The sequence below is a fragment of the Sitodiplosis mosellana genome, unplaced genomic scaffold, assembly GCF_009176505.1.
Source record: "Sitodiplosis mosellana isolate CC-2019 unplaced genomic scaffold, AAFC_SMos_1.0 Smas_scaffold_2, whole genome shotgun sequence".
Classification (NCBI taxonomy): Eukaryota; Metazoa; Arthropoda; class Insecta; order Diptera; family Cecidomyiidae; genus Sitodiplosis; species Sitodiplosis mosellana.
In genome coordinates, this window is record NW_022595245.1 from 8,651,022 (window position 1) to 8,667,671 (window position 16,650).

A 16,650-nucleotide genomic window follows, 5' to 3' on the forward strand; every position below is an offset into this window, starting at 1 on the left:
GTTCGTTCTCTGTGCCTGCCTGCGCCAACAATAAATAGCAATTATTACAAAGATGCAGGATCTTATTCAGAGAAAATTGTGTGCCTCCCGGCTATTTTGCAAATTCTTCAGGTGGTTTTTTTCTTGCCTTCTTCATCACCATCGTCGACGTCGTCGTCGTCGTCGTCGTCGTTTGGGTTCATTGGAAGCATGCGTTGTGAGCAACCAAATGAGCCGAAGTCATTTGAAAACAGGCGACAAGGATCGTAACCGGCCAAGGTAAAAGGCATTTTTATATGTATGTAACTTGTAAACATGAACACTGTTCGGTCGAATGCCTGATCTGTTGGTTTTTCTGTTGACCACACCAAGGCAAAAGGCTGCGCTGCATTGGTATTTGTGTGTGTATATTGTGCACATAATAATAGCCATGTTTTCTCTCGGAGCTGACCTTTTGCAAATGCCTATCAAGTCATTGGTTGTTTTATTTTTAAGAGATTTTCAGATCGAATGTTTTTTTTTTAAACAAAGTGAACTTTTTTCTGGCCGCAAGTCAAATGCAATTAGCTAAATTATTAGTATGGAGAGTTGAATCCTCTTTTTATTGCGCGCACTCGGTCGCTCGCTCGCTCGCTCTTTGTTCCTTTTTGCACGTGTATCATGATTTAGTTTTCGAGATAGCAAAATTGGGCCACCACATAAACATACACGTTAAATTGGTCTATCTGTTAATTGGTGTAGGCCTGTGTTTGCCTGCGCAAATTTCATTCGAAATGGACACACACACACACACACACACACCGGTGGAATGGATCGAAACATGATCTTTGGCATTTCGATCTCGGGAGCGTAATTTTTCGCGATATGCAGTCAATCTAAAGTGTGGTAGAAATAAAGAATAAAAAGTTTCTGCTTGCGCATTGGAATCAGATCGATTTATATCGTTTGTAGACATATTTCAAATTTAAAAGTCAAAAGTTGTTACAACAACACCGGATCGCCAGCAGCCTTCAGATGGTTCGATTCGATGCCACTTCAGTCTAACATACAATTTACAATAATTGCGTCGATCCACTCGCTCGCTCGCTCGCTCGATCGTTTGTTCGGTCGTTCGGCTTTGTGCACACATACACGAGAACTGCCTGCGCTTGCAATTTACTCAACACGCACCGTGTTTTTTGCTTTGACAATGAGAACGTGTTGGATTTCAAAAAAGGCCCGATCTTAATGCATACCTTTGAACATGATCGACATTTCAATTTTCGTTAAAATACGGCCGAAGTTTTAATCGGTGGCCAGCTGCTGTATCACAAAATTGTCCATCAGAAAGGCAGCAGTTAATAAAAATGTCTGATCGAATGAAAACATAGCAGGTTTTTTGGACGGAATAGTAACAAAACAATACAAAATGCCATTACCACAATGTCTACTTTTCCCGCTTGAATACTCTCCCAATTGAAAAATCTATCTTCTCCAAAAGCAAAAAAAAAATCTAAGCTCGTAGGTAGGAAATGATCATTAATTGAGCCAAACGAATATAAATAATCAGCGAAATAATGATTTGTTTATCTGTTGCTCATAGAAATCACATAAAAAAGCGGTGCTCATGCTCAATAAAAACGAACATAAAAACCATTTTATGAAATACTTGCGTCGACTAATTGAATGTGTTTTGAGCATTCGTTGCATCGCGATGCGTTGTAATGCTAGTATTAATTTTTTTTTTATCTCGTTTATTCAGAAAAATTTTCGGCTATAAATTAATATTATGTTCATATGAAGAAATAAAATGTTTATGTCTCAATTTTATGGAAAAAACTTTTCGAGAGGGTTTTTTCGATCTGTATGCATGTACACGTTCCATGACAGCTGCATAATGAGCTGACCAGAAATTATGACTATTTTTAATCGCATAGCATCCGAATATAAAATCATGCAAATGATTGTAAAAGTGTGAAAATGCGTATAAAAACCGTCTTTTATATACGTCATTTGCCATATTATTAAATACGACATTTTTTTTATAGCTCAAGTCGATATGGCTTGGCTCAAATCACAACTCGCGCGTACGATAAAAATCGTCCAGCCAAAGAGAAAAAAAGTTATTTTGACACAAAAACCTACCTCTACGTATTCGGCGCAAATGTCAATGCTGCCCACAAACGAACACACATCTGCCACGGACCACGAATTGATTTCGTCCGTTTGTGCATGACATCGGCGTAGATGTTGCAACGGTGACGTATCCGATGCTGAATGTTCACTGCTGCTGCCACAACTCGTTTTCGGATGTTGAACGGTCGTTGGTGATGGTGACGATGTCCTTCGGCTTGGGCTTGACGATTCCAATTTCATACGCTTTCCACCGATCGGTGTGGATGCACTGCTCAAATCTAACGGTGACAATGCTCTTGTTCGATTGCTATTTGTGGCCGTTGCCAACGTTTGACTGATTGATGGTGGTGGTGGTGCCGCTGCTGCGGCGACGGCTGATGCCGATGCCATGAATGGTTGATTGTTCAGCAATGAATTCGCTTTCTGCTGCAGTGACAACAGTTGAAATGTGTTTGGTATGTTTGCTGGCAATGGAATACGACTTTGTGGAGATGTGTTCGCATTTGATGGAGGTGATTGCTGTGAACGCAACGGATTCGTATGTATTGGTGGTGTTTGCCGTTTTATCAGTCGCTTTTGCGGCCCATTCAAGATGTGCTGCTTGATTTCACTGTCTTTTGCCGCCTGAGCCTGTGGGTTAACCGAAGAGAAAAGAGCGAGGAATTTGTTAAAATGAGTTGCAAACGATCTCAACACATAATAAATGCAGATAAACGGTAAGACATGCTTACCAAAGATAGCAGAAGCTGTGAACCTCTCATATCGATCAATGACGGAAATGCAGTTGGCGGAAATGTTGAAAATAATGTTGATATCAAATTGTTTGCGGTGTTCGATATCTGGAAATAAATATTGAGCCGGAAATATGTAAATACACCTTGCAGTGATGATTGAAATGTTGTCACTGCAGCAGAATCGGAATACAACGTTTTTTTTCACTTCAAAATGAATTCATTTTTCCATTCGAATTGAAATGTCACATTAAATAACAACAAAACAATGCAAAGAAAAAGAAAACAACACTTACGGGCGATGGGACTGATGTGGTTGTTCGTTTCAAATTTTCTGGTGATGTCATGTCTTTGGTTATTCCCGTTTTCATTGAGCTCATATTGAATCTGGAGTCAAATAATGAATTACGAACATTGTTTGATCTGAAATGAACCGAGCAATGCATTCATTGAATTAGAGAAAAAAAAGCAATTCTAACAACATCAATATAAACAAAAACGTTTTTTTTCTTTCGTCTCCCTATCTTTCTATGCCGTTGTCTCGGATACATACTCATTTAGTGCGTTGTATTTAGCTGCAAAGTTCCGTAGTTGATCTGAATACGTTCGAGCCGTTGCAAATTCAGGTTTTATTTGACCAGATGTTAAAGTGTTTGCCAGACTTGTTGAAAAATTGGATCCGGTGAGCAAATCGTTGGGCTGATGTTGTGGCGGTGTACCGGGATGTGAAGAAGGTGTTACACTTCTTGACCTGAATCACAGATTGACTCATTATTGAATCGTGTTTCGTGTACAAATACTAAAACTAAACGAAAATGTGTGTGATTGTGTATTAGTTTGTTCGGCCGTGTACAAGTGCCACTAGTTACTTGTCGTCGTTTTGACACAACTGTCACACAAAAAGTCAAACACAAGTGAATTTGTGTGACCTGTGCGCGATACGCTCATAAAATTCTTATCATGTGCATTTCAAGTGGCTCAAGGACTAATAACAGAATTATTTCAGCATTTTTCATTGGGCTATGAATAAAAATGACGGCAACTTTTTTTTCCGTGTGTACAAGAAATTGCACGGAAATGTCATGAATATTATTTATGGTGGATGAACAAATTTCGTCGTTCTTGTTTGACAGGTGATTCATTGTTGAACCGTAAACAGTGGGTAGGAGAGTTTTTTTTAGATCAAAAGGAAAATTAGATAAGAAAAATTGCTATGAATATATATATCAGATTAACCATTGATTTTAATATCAAAGGTACAAAAATCAAATGGAATGATTCCATTGGAATCTATCCGACGCACACTCCATCCGAAATGTTAGTTACCAAATCGTATTCGTCAATGTGTAGCAAAGAAAAATGTTCGTCTTACCGTGAATTCGATGAATGTGCATCGGTGTTGCCTCCATTTGATTGTGCCGCACTTTGCGATTGCATTTGTTGTGGAGGGCTAAATCGTTCGTTCTTAATGTTTGCGTTATTGTTGGTGATCAACTTATTGTTATTGATTGTTGTACTACTGTATGTGTCACCGTTGTTTGGCGTCGTTTTAAAATAATCCATTGCACTTGCTACTGATATCGTTGTCTTAGTGTCAGACAAATCGGTTGCCTCCTCGCTATTACCTGTTGATATCAAGCCCAAGAGATTTTTTTTATTTTTTTTTCAATTTGCAAAAGACACAACAATCAATATTCTTTTTCAAGTACATAGCAAAAGATGAAACAATTACCGTTGCTATTTTCAGTCAAATTATTGCTAGGAATCGGGCTCGACGTGCGATTGCTCATATCACAAAATTTTTTGTTATCGGCTAGATTTAAGCGATCACTTAACATTTTATCCACTGCATTTGAAATCGTCGTGTTGCTGGCATTTGTGGCGGCGCTTATGATTGATTTCCGTTTGCCCTTGAATTTTTGTGCTTGTGAATTGGCTGCTGATGCTGTAGCGGCAGCAATGGCGTTCAATGAGGCCGCTAGCGATGCCGTTTTCAATTGCTTTGATAGACTGGACGAATGGTGGTGTAACGATGTTGATGATGTTAAACTTCTTACGAATGTTGATGCGTCATCATTGGACGGAGTATCACCTGTTGGTTGAGAATTTAATGAGAAAAGAAGACATTGTATTGAAAACAAAACGTAGAGAAAACATAAAATCAATCAAGAAAATGAGCTAAAGTTAAATTGTTGCGTTTTAAGGCAGAAAAGCGTATTTGCAGGAGGACGCCATCGGAACTCATCAAACACTCGTTGATATATGCAGCGTGACAATCATTATCGGTGCCCATTTTTTTTTCGTACGATAGTGTTATTTACAAGTGAAAAATAATTGTAGTTAATTTACATGCATTTAATGACACTGTGTCGTTGCCTCATTATGAACATTTTGTTCGAAGAAAATGAATAGAATGAAAATGGTTTTGTCCACAGTCAATCGAGCGTTCGGTCGGTTGGTGTGCTCTGGACATAATCGATGTGAATGTAAAGAATGAGAGAAGAGAAATGAAGAACTAAAGTCTCTAGTCATGTAACCGGTAGATATTGCTACTTGTCATTTATTTCAAAGTCAACTTTTATTGATCAACTGAATGTGCGTGGGAAAACCTCATATTCAAGCATTATTTCTCGGCACTCAGTCTATTTCGCTCGCTCGCTCGCTCACAAAGCGCGGAATGTGTACCCGTACGATGTATGGAGCAAATACGTCGGAACGATGCGCGACGAACGAAATTAAGAAAAAGAGAAAAGTGTAAAAGAAGAGCGACTGACACAAAAGACACAGACAGAGATGGAAAATGGGAGAAAAACACAGAGAGATGGAATGAGAGATCCGAAGAGAAACAACAAAACGGGCCCAAAGAAGAGCCTGATGAACTCTTCCGCTGTTCGAGCAACTAAACGCATTGACAATCGAACCATCAACATTCTAGCCATAAATATTGTCGCCATTAAATGCCACAATATTTTATACGCCTTTGAATTTGTACGTACACATGTGTCTTTTCACTTCATTCGCCATGCATATTCCAATGTGTCTTTTTCTTCATTCTTATTCTGCTTCCTCTCTCTCTCTCTCTGATCGGTGTCTGTCCTCCGTCGAGGCGAGTGTCTTGCTGTGCGGAATTATCGAGTACACAAAACAGCACATATTCCACGTATGAACGACGACGACGCGCGTTTACTATACACAATCGACGTCGAACTCACCGCAAACATTCATCAATCTCACTCGCTCAATCCATCTGTTACCTTATTATTCTTAAAATAAGCAAAATGACACACGCAACACATATCATGGATATATAATTTTTGTCTCAACTTTGCAAACAATGTAGAAATATGCAAAACTGCAACACTCCAACAGTGAATAGTATCAAGTTGGTGTCATTGTAACAGAAAACCAAAACAAAAAAAACTTTTAGCTTAATTTGATCCTTTTTAATTCGTTTTTTGTCTCATTCTTCTTTTTGGTTTGGCAATTAAATATTCTGTGAGTGGATCCATTAAAACATTCCATTTTCGGAAAAGTATTGTTACCGGATCGATGATTTCGGACGGTTTGGTTTTTTATTGCTCGTTTTTTTAGTCTAACGACTTTGATTTGTTAAGAGGTGAGAGATGACGATACCATTCAAAATCGAACGATCAAAGGTCAAAAAAGGTTTTGTTGATGAGTTTCAACTCACCGGGCACATTCGTATTTTATACAAATGCTCTGACCGCTCGTTCACATACATATCTAATCAATGTATAACATGCGCGCGCGTTTATATTGAACTAAACTTGTTTCGTTATTAGTTCATTATATCCGAATTATCTGTGTATTCTGCAGAAAAAACCGGTTGCAAAAGAGTTGTAAATTGCATCAAAGGAGCACGGACTTGACGAAAATTGCTCACACAACAACAACAGCAACAACAAAACGATCATACAATGAAAAAATATGTGTATCTGCCGGGTTCAGTTGGGATGGCATGCATCATCAAGGGCAAGTTGCAACCGAGCCGATGTCCCGAAACCGAAGATTAGTGGTTGCAAATTAGTATTCCTTTCGTAAATTGTGAATGCAGTGAATCTTTCATTTAAGCAGTGCCAGGCAGCCAGCCAGCAGCAGCACATTACAGCAGACTATGAGAGTCATGCTGTCATACGAGGCACTGGAATGCAGTCATCAACATAAAAAAAAACAACAAGAAGAAAATACACCGTTCAGAGAAGAGACACAAAGAATTGTAATAAAAACACTTGTTCATCGAAGCGACCGATGTGTGTATTTGAGCGACCGAACACGCTCTCAACTCTTTTCTCACTAAATAGTTGTTTGATTTACTTGTTCTATTTTTGCTTGTCTATGCCGTTTTTTTTTCGTCTTCATCATCGTCGTCGTTGTTGTTGTTGATGCCATCGTACATTAGCGATGGACTTCTTGATTCTACAGAAAATCGATTTTTCTTTGTGTGCTTGAACGAGTTGCATAAATGCTTTTGTGCTACCACAAAAGAATCTCAATGTTGCCAATGGAATAAACTCTCTGTGAATACAACCACAATACAATCCAAATGAAGAAAACGCGTATCAGTTAAGTGAAACAGTTATGATTCCATCACATAAATACCGTCGCGGCCCGTGTGATTTGTTTCAAGCGAGTCAAGTCATTACCCAAGCTCGGACATTTCGAATCCATTTTGTGATCGAATGTGAGTGAGGTGGATAGGTGGTTTCTTTGATGGCGATTTATTATTATTGACGCATTCAATCCCGTTTTTATGTATTCATTTTACTAAAAGCCAAAAGATGAAGATCCATTTGTGCGAAACACAAATAACGATATAGACTACATGTGTCAACGAAATTCGAAACATTTGCGCTCTAATCTCACCCAAAGCTGACGTTATGATTTAATTTTCAACACAAACACACACACCACCATTCTTTTGGCGGTGTCACATTTCAATTTTTTCATTTCCATTGAACAAAACGAACAAAAAAACAATAACGTGTTATGTACAGTTATTTTATCTCACCAGAGAGAGCGAGAGAGAGAGAGAGAGAGAGAGAGAGAGCTTGATAAACAAATGCATTTGGATTAGAATTCAAATGAATCGAGACGGAGATCCGTATTTTATAGAGTTGAAAAGTGGTAGAAACCAAAGACTGATTGATAAGAAGGTGAAGAATGTTTTGTTCGTTCGTTTTATTTTTGTTTCACTCTTTAAATACATAGAACAGCTACCTGAATGATTTAATTTATCAAACAACGAAACACGGTATGGATGAAAAATATTGGACATTTAGTATAAACATTTATTCAACATTGGTCACTGAGTCGCAGTAACAGAGAGCGAAGGAGAACGAAGGAGAGCCATTGAGAGAGAGAGAGAGAGAGAGAGAGAGAGAGAGAGATGGAAAAGGAGAAAGAGCAATTTTTCATTAAGCCCACAGATCTTGAAATCTGAGAGCTTCTGCTCTCGAATGACTATTTTTTCTATTATTATTTGTGGCTCCCTTTATTTGAACCAACACCATTATATTAACTGATTTGCTCGATTCTATTTGTGCCCGATTCGTTTCATAATGTGTAGCATCTAAATAAAAATGGGTTCATCGACTTAAATCTCGAATTGAACAACAGCAACGAAAAAAATTGTTTATATAAAACAATTTAAATCCATGAAAAAAAATGTTAAACTCTATTGTGACGGTGTCATGGCTTTGAAATCAGATCACCTTCTATATTCAATGAATTTCTCGGAAAAATAAATCGATCTCTGTTTATTTTCGAATGAGAGACACAAAAAAAAACTGTCTCTGTTTGTTTGCACTATTGCTCAATGGAATAAAGGCCCAAGCTCAAATATTGTCATTGAGGTCAATGATTGGTTTTCACATTTGTCGGAATAAACGTGAGCAATTATTAGTTTTTTGATTATGTGAGCAGAATATCATGAAAATGATCAACGCTTTATTTGCTATATGGCAACCATCGAATCGATTCGGTTAAACAAACCGAATAGCAACACACTCAAATAAAGTTCTCTCTGTTTTTGATTTATTTCGTTTTTTTTTTCTGTTCTCCTATATAGAGTTCAATCAATGAGAAACAATTGACGACATAGAATCTTTATAAAATTTCAAACAACGTGAAATTTTCCAAGAAACATTTCCATATCGGGGCTTCTTTCATGTCATACACAATCAATTTACGCCATAAAACTCAACCTTTTTGTGTATACATACGGCTGCGGGACAATGCACTTAACCTTTGAATAGACGCTAACTGCACATGTGCTTATAATTGTTTCAATCATCATATTTGATACACACTAGTACCGTTTTTCTATTTCTCTCCCTCTCTCTTCATTTTTTGCATGAAACACACACGCTGCATTGCTCTTTATACGCCTGTATCGTTGTTCAAATTGTTTTCATCCGTTCGTTGTGCCGACGCATATGACGTGAGGTGACTGAAAACAAATCACCTACATAATCAAAGACATTGTACTTTTTTCGCCTTTTTCGAGCCCAAGTCACACTTTGTCGCTTAACATGTGTCATAAATACACATATGTATGCAATACGATGTGCTCCATCTTTGAAAAATCAAAAGCACAGTACTGTACAGTGTACAGCCAGGTGAACTAGCTGAATAACAGAAGAAAAAAATTGAACGTATCTGCACGTAAATCTGCCAGCGAGAGCTGAAAAGCGCGCACTAGCGACCACACCCGTCTCTCCGCACAATGAACAATTTATATGACACATTCCGATGTCAAATCCAAGCAAATAATCACACCGTTTTACATAAAACAAAGACGGTAGACAATACTTCTGATTGTAATTGTGAGCGAGAGAAGAACTCACACATGCCGTGTGTGTGTGTGCTTGTGTCACACACAATCTAAGTGCGTCGTGCGCGAGTTAAGTATGACTGGGCTGAAAAAAATGGTCAAAAGAAGGTCGACTCGGTTTTATGACCGATTTGAATAAACAATGTGTAGCGTTTTTAGGTAGGTGATTACCCTTCTGGTTTTTTTTGACAAATTACAACTACTGTTTATTACAATTCAATGTTTATTTGCTCGAAAACAAGTGCATTGAAATTTGCCACCAATTCACTTCCTCATTTTGGCTTCTATTTTGAGTTTGATGTGCGCCAAATCTGAATTGATGAGCAAACTTGAAATCGAGTTACTCGATTTAACATTTAAAATACTGAAATGCTACACCATCTGATTAGATTGCTATTTTTGAAATGTATGCAAATCTGCACCATAAGTGTCAGTGTGAGATAAACGATTAGAAGACCAATTGGTATGGTTCTTCGATTTTGAAGTATGTCCCATAGAAAGGAAATAAATTAAGCGATTATCTCGATGCAGCAGAAAAAAAATGAACTAGAAAACTTGTTTTAATCATGCGATTGAATTTCATGCAAATTTGAAATCAAGAAACTGTCGATTAGTAAAAGGAAACCCATATCTGATTATTATTGATATGTCGTGATCATGTCATTTATGGATTGATTTTTTCGCAACCGTTTTCGAAACAAACAAAAATTGGAATTTCTGAATAAAGTGCCATGTCAAATGCATTTATCCCATGAGTTTTTATTCTTTCTGTATGTGATCAAACCATAATTCAGGGACATTTTTTTCACTCCCCTATTCATTTTTTCTTTGTGTCTCTTAGACCAAAAGCAATTATAAGCATGTGCAATTACAGAAGAAGAAATAAAATTTCGTGCACGCAGTCACACATGTTTGCTACTTGGCTGAAAACCCATTCAATAAATAAAGTTAATATTGCAAAACAATTTGTATAGCTAATTTCAACATGAATTGGTGGCTCGGGTGCTACATTGCCAAAGCAATACTCACGACGAAGACATATGGAGGTGGGAATAACGAGAGAAAGAAAAACAACAACCGACATTGGTTCGTGATGATAATCACTCATCTTCGTTAAATACGCAGCTAATATTGTGAGGAAGAGAGTCGAGATGTTGCAGCAGTCAACCACGAGAAATACAACCAACACACATACACACACGTACAATAAATTCTCGTGCGAAAATTAATTGCACATTTGTGTTTAGCCGTACATAAATTGCAATGGATTAGTTCCATTTATCAATAGGCCGTGCATACATGCAACAGTATTGTGCCACATGCCAATAGAAACAAAAAAAAATACAAACTCTTTCACGCTTCTCACACTCGAGCCTGTGTGTTCTGAAACCGCAGACAAAACTTTCGTAATTTTTTCGGCCACAAATTAAGAGTTCGAGTTTATTGAGCATCACAACAATTTTTTTTTTCCATCGTGTTCATGCACGAACAACATTTATCTGTGCGCCATTTCACCGGTAAGATGTTCATGTTCCGCAGAATATGTAACAGGTTTGGTACGAAATGAATACGATTTAGGCTTGATTATCTATGATTGCAAATCACGCAATTATGGAAATGTCTTCACCTAATATTAATTTTCAAAATGTTCTTTTTTCGAGAGAGCAAAAATTCGACACTTCCAGCGCGCCTGAGTGGAATGTGATCATAAGCGGATCGCATGCACACAGCCACAAACCGATTCAATTTAATGCTCAAGATCAAAAATAGCACTAATGTAGAGTGCAAAAATAAATGACCGCAATAATATAACTCATTCAATGCAGAACATGTCTCTCGCTCTTTCTCACTCTTTTCCTTTCTCTGTGTCGCCTAGTGCTCTTTCGCTGCCCAGTGCGGATGTGCGGACTCAAAGGTAAGTAACCGAAATGAAGTCACACACGCAAAGACTTAATGGAAAATATAAATTGAATGTTGGTTTTGTGTCGTTGGTTGTCAAAAAAAGGGTTCGTCTGTGGACAAAAGATCGTCTTGCGTTCACTTTAAGTGGAATTTTATTCATTAAAACGTATGCATTCAATTAACTAAAGATTCGTTTTTATGATGATGATGATGATGAAGGATGCAGCATCGATGTCAATACAGCTCGAGTAGAACGAAATCCATTTGCGCGGTGTGACTGGCCAACGAAAAGTCGAACTCAGTCATTCAAATCAACGTGTCTGCTGTACACGTACGGCTGCTTGCTATGCGCGCCCATCTCAAATGAGCATTTAATAATCCTGCAGTAGTAGGTAGTAGATATGTTGCCAACAACAACATAACAACGTCATAAAGAAATGTGAAGCATCACAACTATTGTGGCCAAATTATTAGACCGGCTAATTCATTTCGAACAACAAGAAAAAAAAAACTCAAAACTCATTTGTAATAATGACTGCGGTCGTTGCATTCGTGTTACAAATTTCGTTCACGAAACATGAAAATTGAAATATTGAATGGAAATGAGAAAATAGAAGCGTGCACGCCAAATATTCGAAATAAATGTGAATGTGAAGAGATGACGCTTTTTATTCTCTCTCTCTCTCTCTTACTCTGTCTCCGCGCGCACAGATGAACGGTCCAAAGTGCCGTTGCAAAGTAAACAAAGTATCAGCAAATATATGAAGGAAATCTTTAAGATGAACGAACGAGAAAAAGAAGAAAAAAATAAGCAGCATTTGGTTTGAGGCGTGCAGCGAAGTGAAAAATGCTGATTGCTTGTGGGATTCCTTGATGTAGACCATTGAAATACGGACGTACGGATGTAGCGTGGCGCGTGTTGAATTGCATCTCATTTCGTGGAAGTTTTATGGATATTCACTCGATTTGATTTCTTGTTTTAGCTTTGCGAAAATCGATTGCTATCGAATGTAATGCTTAGCCAACAGGTATGACTTTGATTACCGTAGCCAATCGAGCGTACGACCGAGAAATCATTATCATTTTTCAGAACATTTGATGGATCCATATGGCTTGAAGAGATTTTGACAAATTATTATTAAACCATGATCATTTTTCAAATCGAAAACCACTTGCAAACCATGACGTCTATCGCACGGTTTGCATCAAGAACCTCTTTCGAATTTGTTTTGTGCGAATTTTCCGGGATGTGTTCTGCATCAAGTTCAGTTCATATGACATTTTTTTTTCTATTCATAGATTTGTTTCATGAAACCAATTGGGTGTAGTTTTTTTGTGAAATTATGAAAATTTCAACTCTATTCACGTAGCTAGTTAAAATGGGGTATTGTAATTTCGAAAAGCGATTTCAAATCAGTGGAACGCAGTGCTTGGCTTGGCTTGGCTTGGCTTGACGTTACTATGTGTCCCTATAATTAACCACAACCCACATGCAAGTATGTAGTTTTATTATTCAAATTGTTATATTGTTTTGCATTCTTGACTGGAATGCGGTATTCAACATTATTTCCTAGCCATTTTCTACCTACTTAGGGCAAACATTGTTAAATATCGACAAGCCAAGGCTTAAAAAAGCCTACCATTCGATAAGAAAAAAAAAACAATAAATTTTCATCGCGTTTCAAGTGGAAGTTTCGAAAGGAATTGACAAATACTGTCTCAAAATAAAATCCAAACAAAAATAAAGAACCGAATTTCAGCTGCATAAAAATGATCGAGAAACCTTTATGTGGCCGAAAAGTGATCGCAGAATCTTCGGAACAAATCGAACCACATACAGCGAGCGAATGTGACCTTTAAATTTTTGTGGCTTAATTAGAGGTTATAATGGCATTAACATCGAATTAACATTTAAACTCAGGTTGGCGAAGCATTTTATTTTTTTCTCTTTGGTTCGTATAAAATAAAAGTACTTCTTTTATGTTGCCTCTCTCCGTCTCTCAAATCGAGTTGAGTTTAACGTTGCTGGTATTTCATTCCTTTTACGAAAGAACAAGTCATTGGATAAGTATCAGAATATAATCAGGAAACGGAGAGCCGTTGTCGTCGTCATCATCGTCGTCGACGAACGAAAGCATTTTTGTCGATTGCTCTTTCGTTTGTGTCGTAGTTTACATATAATATACTTAGCCAAGAGACAGAGATCCACATAAAGGTTTAATCTCATGTCAAATGCCTTATTCATTTTGTTTGTTTTTTTTTGTCTCTTCACGAAAATAAAATGGAATAGATTTTTAAATGTTGGAATCAAGGCGAAATGGAATCAAATAATTTGAATGCATAAAATTAAAAGAGAGCAGAGCAGAGCAAAACACCAAAGCCATTCAAACCAGTTTTCGGTGAACTTCCATCTTCGATGAAAAATAATAAATGTGTGAAATATATTTATGTGTGGTTTTTGATTTTGTTTTGCTCTCGACCCGTGACTCTTTTCTTTTCTTCTCGTTTTATTCTTCTTTCACACTTTACTACAACCCGTTGAACTATATACACGGCGAAAATCAGAGTGCGGCCTAAAAGTCGAAGACAAAATCATGCAAAGCATCGCTATCACTTGGTTCGAAACATTCAAATTGACCGTAAATATCTACAGTTACACACTCACACACACACTGTCCTTTTCTCTTTCTGCTGCCTTTTCTTGTGTTCATTTCTTTCGTTTGCTGTTTTTTTTTGGCGTTTAAAAACGTGCTCCCACTTGTAACTTTTACTTTGATAATCTCTTGAAAAACATGTGACATTTGGACCTGTACGCATGAACCAGAACCAAACGACCGATGTTGCCGCTAAATAAACGAAACCAACTGAAAATTAATGATTTTGAAATTTTAACCGAAGAAGCTGAACCGGACTGTTTTGCTTCACATAAAAATGGCCATAAAATTAAAATCGATTTTTATTTTTATGGGCATTTCTTCGTGCTGCGCTCCGCAACGATTTTCAATAATAAAAAAATCGACTAAACCATTTTTTTTTACATTTTCGATGCCGAAACATGTCAACAAATCTATATATTTTCCATAAATACAACCGTGGAAATGTTGCTGTTATTGTTGGCTTTCAGTGCCTTATGTGGTATTTAGCATTTTGTCATCATTATTGAAATTGTATACATGCAAATGATTAAATTTTTGCTCTGTCTCCCGTGTTTTTTTCTCTCTTCTGATTGTCGCTTTCTACTTTTAGCTCTGCGCACCAACCAAACCAAACGATCAACAAAAAAAAATCAACAAGTAAACAACACTCAATCAGAATGATGTTAATTAGAGCGCATTCACAATATCGTTAAATAATTTCTCTTAAATGTTTGTTAAAATCGCGTGAGATACAATTATGATCTCTTCGGCTGGCTGCTAATTACCCACCATTCTCGAAATGAAACGGTACACAATTAATAGAATTGAAATGCTATCGGCAGCATTACATTATCTAATTTATTGATTGACGCAATCGTCATCAACGTTCATTCTCTCGCACACTCGTCCACGCACTCACTTACTTGTCCGCTTTGTAAATTTCTTCGCCTTAACTTATCAAATTTAAAAGCTCAGCGCCGTCATTATAATCTCGCAGAAATCTGTATTTCGAAAGCTTATTTTATGTACGTATACGTTTCTTTGGCTACTAATCACTTTGACAGTAGTTCTTGACGCCGATGTATGTGACAAATGTAGCACCGATTCGCATATAATTGGAGTCTATTAGCAATTTGTTGTCCCTCAAATTAATTGTTGAGGTCGTGAGTGCGCGCGTGCGCGTTTGCTTGAAATGCTCGTGAAATGGATGCTGTTTAAGTTCATGTGTATTCGTTCCGTAACAAAGCAGTTAATAATGACGATTAACGGGTTGGGTTGTTGTTAGCCAATTCACACCATTTTTTTTTTTATTCAAAACACTCTCTTTCTCTTTCTCTGTATCGTAATGAGATGCGCATTAATATAGATTTCAACAAGCTTTCGAGAATTGTACGTCTCTATTTCCACCGTAGATAGCCGTAGGGTATATGATCGCTCGCTCGCTTGCACGGAAGCGAAGCCGATTTTATGTACAATTTTCGTACGATTTGGAATGACGAGGCCGATTTCCACTTATCACTCAACTCTTAAGTATTACAAGCAACAGCAATATCCAACCGTATAACAGCGATTTCGGTGATTTCTCAAATGATAACGATAAGATTTCCTTCAATCACGGACTTTGTTACGATAACAAAACTGAACCAAATTTTACTATTGCCATTCATTACTCAACACGCTTGAAATGGTTGTGTTTTTTTAGGCCAGTTCAACCTCCTGACTTGTTGCCGTAATTAAATACGCATCAATTCCCCTGAAAATGTATCGGCATCGGAAATGTGTTCGCTTCGTACGGTGTTCCGTTAATCGATTGCAATATTGGTACATGAGTGTGTATTTGAGCACAGGTAAGTGAGCCCAGATAACATAAGTAGATCTTGCGTGTGTACTCGATCATGTAAATGAATTTTAAGTAGCGCATACTCTGATAAGCCGTTGTTCCAACTGAATATATATGGAATATTTGGCCACTTTAAGCACATCTCCGAACGTACACACAATCCCACTGAATGAGACAATTTAGCGAAATACAGAAGGAACACATTAAATGGCCGATTCATTTTGAGTGGCAAAAATACACGGAACAGAAGCGTTCTCAAAAGCGAACTGGGACCGTGCGAGGTGTGCGCGAACGCGCGCATGGTATTAGCATTAGTTGGACTCGATGTTGTACCTATTTTGTATTCAATTTATAAGCATTAGTATGGAAGAGATGTCAGGTGAAATTTGCATATTAGCACTCGACGCTATTCAAATAACAATAGCAGAAGAAATTAAATAGATACACGTACCGAACGAGCGCAACATAAATATGTATAAATGCCGACCAAATGATCCACACAGGCCGAAACCAAACCAAACCAAAAACTATTCATGAAACGGTATTGGTGTGTGTGTGTGTGTGTGTGTGTGTGTGTGTGTGTGTGTGTGTGTG

The 16,650-nt window shown here is 37.6% G+C and overlaps 1 protein-coding gene across 2 annotated transcripts in view; it reads right to left on the reverse strand.

Annotated features, from left to right (window-relative positions):
- Positions 1-16,650, reverse strand: part of LOC129565105 (myosin-G heavy chain) — a 37,739-nt gene that overhangs the window by 3,417 nt on the left and 17,672 nt on the right. For both annotated transcript variants that reach the window (XM_055439573.1, XM_055439572.1), the window contains exons 2-7: positions 4,558-4,917; positions 4,198-4,450; positions 3,379-3,576; positions 3,122-3,248; positions 2,826-2,933; positions 2,104-2,724 (exon numbers count right to left, since the gene is read on the reverse strand). In XM_055439573.1, coding sequence (XP_055295548.1) covers positions 2,104-2,724; positions 2,826-2,933; positions 3,122-3,248; positions 3,379-3,576; positions 4,198-4,450; positions 4,558-4,663 — 1,413 coding nt within the window. In that variant the 5' untranslated portion in view covers positions 4,664-4,917. The remainder of the gene's footprint in view (positions 1-2,103; positions 2,725-2,825; positions 2,934-3,121; positions 3,249-3,378; positions 3,577-4,197; positions 4,451-4,557; positions 4,918-16,650) is intronic.